The sequence below is a fragment of the Austrofundulus limnaeus genome, unplaced genomic scaffold (genome assembly GCF_001266775.1).
Source record: "Austrofundulus limnaeus strain Quisiro unplaced genomic scaffold, Austrofundulus_limnaeus-1.0 Scaffold92, whole genome shotgun sequence".
Lineage (NCBI taxonomy): Eukaryota > Metazoa > Chordata > Actinopteri > Cyprinodontiformes > Rivulidae > Austrofundulus > Austrofundulus limnaeus.
In genome coordinates, this window is record NW_013952494.1 from 763,878 (window position 1) to 766,728 (window position 2,851).

Consider the following 2,851-nt stretch of genomic DNA (forward strand, 5'->3'; position numbering starts at 1 on the left):
CCCCCCCCCCACTTCATGGATAATTTTTAAAGTTAAATTTCTAGTATTATACATTAATAAATACAGTATATTTTGTTTGTTTTTTTAGGAAGTGTATTTATTTAAAAAATGGTGTTCCACACAATAAACTGCAATAAGTAGCATGTTTTATTATTTTTGATTAATTTCTAATAAAAAAAGGAACCTGTGAAGACTAAAATAAAATACAATTACCATTACATATGTATTTAATTTAGTTTTAAACAATGTGGAAAAAACGGTAAAGTTAAAAAATATATATTTTTAAGCTGTTATGCTTGTGAGTGTCACAGAAACATGGGCGATGGCAAAGCCACTCACAAAGTGAAGACCTTGTTCCACTCAGGGTTGAGATTTTTGTAAACAGTGTGGGTCTGCAGCCGATCATTACTCAGCTCCACCACACAAAACGGGTCACTTTTACCTGCCAAGCACAGAAGAAAAGCAGACATGTTCAAAGTTTGGTTAGTTTAAACTTTTTTTTCTGGAATTCTAATCCATTCCCTAAAATCATTCATATATTTAATAAATATTAGATACTAGGTTTATCCGAGATTTAATAATAAGATTATTTAATTATTTTAGCCCCGGTTTTGCATGTATCACACAACGGTGTTACACCGTAACAGCTGCAAGCCATTTCTATCAGAACCCTGGGAAACATGAGCAACCATACGATAAGCTCTAGGACGACTGCACCCTGGGCGGTCGCAAAGAGGTGGTGGGAGGGAGGCAAACGGGAGAGGACTTTGAAAGTAAATGGCGGTGAGAACACAGAGGTCGACGTGGCTCTGAAAACCCGAGAACTTCTGAGCAGAAGATAAGGAGAGCTGTGAGCGTGAGGGAAACACAGCCGCTCCGTGATCAGTGAATGTGGGGCGAGCGGGTGGGATGGCAGCAGCAAGGATACAATAAAAATAAAAAAAGAAAACAAGGATAAAAGAAAAACACAACCACTGAATTAAATGATGGAAAAGGGGTAAAAAAAAATCTTCACCATGATTTCTGCTAAAAGAAACATATTTTTTAATATGGCATTTTTTTCACAGGATAAAAAAAAACGGTATTTCTGTGAGACTTTAAGTTTCAAAACATGACATCTGGTGCATGGATAATCATATGGTATTATTTTTAACTAATTCAAACAAAACTTACAGTTCAGAATTTACTTGTAAAAAATGTAAAGAAGACTAACAGGAATGAGGTTTGGAGGGGGATCACATTCAAAGTATTTCCTTTCTGTAAATAGCTCAGTCTGTTTATGAGTTTTTCATGTTTCAAATTTTGTTGTAAAAAAATTACATATATTAAAAAACGAGACCAAATTAACACACTTGCATCTCTTCCTCATTTCAATTTCCTCAAACTGAAAATAACAAAAGTGATCATTTAGACTTTGATCATTGTGCTTCATTAAAACCTGTCAGGAGCTGTTTGTTTATTCAGGCGTATCACTTTAACAGACTGAGCCAGAAAAGTTCTTTAAAAATTACATCACAAACAAATTTAAAGGGAAAATACCAACAATCCTAAGGTAATAGATGACGAGCAATGTTGCATAATAAAGCTCAATAAATTGGAGATTGAGTTTGTTGCTCCCCCGACCCTTAAAACAAAATACACTCGTGTGTGCGTGTGTGTGTGTTTGTGTGTGTGTTTTTGGAGAGGCGTGTGCGAATGTCATTGATTGGTGTGATTTTCTTCAAATGTTGTGACAAGGGCAGGACATTTAGTGGGTGCACAAAGTAAATGTCACTATGATCAATGCCGAGGCGTGGGTGTTGCCTTTCATATCTGTTTGTGGCGTTCTATTGATCCGAAGGGTTTCAAGTTGATATTGACAGCTATGACTTAAATGCAGCTGAAAACGAGATACATAAAATTGACAAAAAGGCAAAAGAACTCAACAGAACACTTCTGAGAACGATTATTATTTTTTAAATATACTAAACTGCTTTAAATTAAAACTCCCTTGGAGTTTGACTGATAGCAAAACTTATGTTTATATATTTAAACAAGTCAAATTTGATATAAATATCATAAAATCTTTCGATCCTTCTGTATTTAATGTGGACTTTCATCAATTATTCTAATGTTTCTCCCCCTCAAATCAAGTCGATAATTAAATTTAAACGCAATCACCCAAATGAATACGTGGAAATTATTTCCCTTCTCTTCCCCAGTTTATTTTTTTTCCCTCTAATATTCCATTTTTAATGACACGGTTGGATGTGTTGCCACAGAGAGCCAGTTGTTATTGGGGATGAACTTTCACCTTATTGGCCGCCAGCACCAGAGGCGGCTGTCTCAACCAATTACACGCTCGGGGCTTGAGCGCCACTCAGTGACCGTCCAGGTAAGTGAAGCTCCTCCTCCTCCACCCCCTGTCTCAACCCTTTCTACAGCGTCCCGTCTCCGTGACACTGGCAGGCAGAGGAGCGGAATCAAATTAATTTCCGAGAGCTCTGAGATAAGTGTGGAGGATGAACGTGGTGAAGAGGTGAGGAGGGAGAGCGTGACTGTCCCTCGGAAAAGCTTCGAGTTCACCGAGAGTTTACGGTCGGACGCGGAAGCGCCGTCGCCGCTCTCGTCTTGTCATTAGTCACAGGTTAAACTGTAAATAAGCCGCATGGTGCGCTACATTTCTCGACAAATCAAATAAAAGAAAATGTAAGCTTTGCTTTTACCTCGAAGTGAAAAAAAAAGTATCGAAGCATCTAGAGGTGCTGATGAAACCGCTGCTACAAGTGCCCGTGTGCGTGCGTGCGTGTGTGTGTGTGTGTGTGTGTGTGTGTGTGTGTGTGTGTGTGTGTGTGTGTGTGTGTGTGTGTGT

At 38.3% G+C, this 2,851-nt stretch overlaps 1 protein-coding gene across 1 annotated transcript in view; it reads right to left on the reverse strand.

Annotated features, from left to right (window-relative positions):
• mctp1a (multiple C2 domains, transmembrane 1a) overlaps window positions 1-2,851 on the reverse strand; it is a gene marked incomplete in the record, with an annotated part of 144,171 nt that overhangs the window by 51,688 nt on the left and 89,632 nt on the right. The window contains 1 exon segment of the mRNA XM_014012525.1: window positions 340-442. Within this exon segment, the coding sequence (XP_013867979.1) occupies window positions 340-442 (103 nt within the window).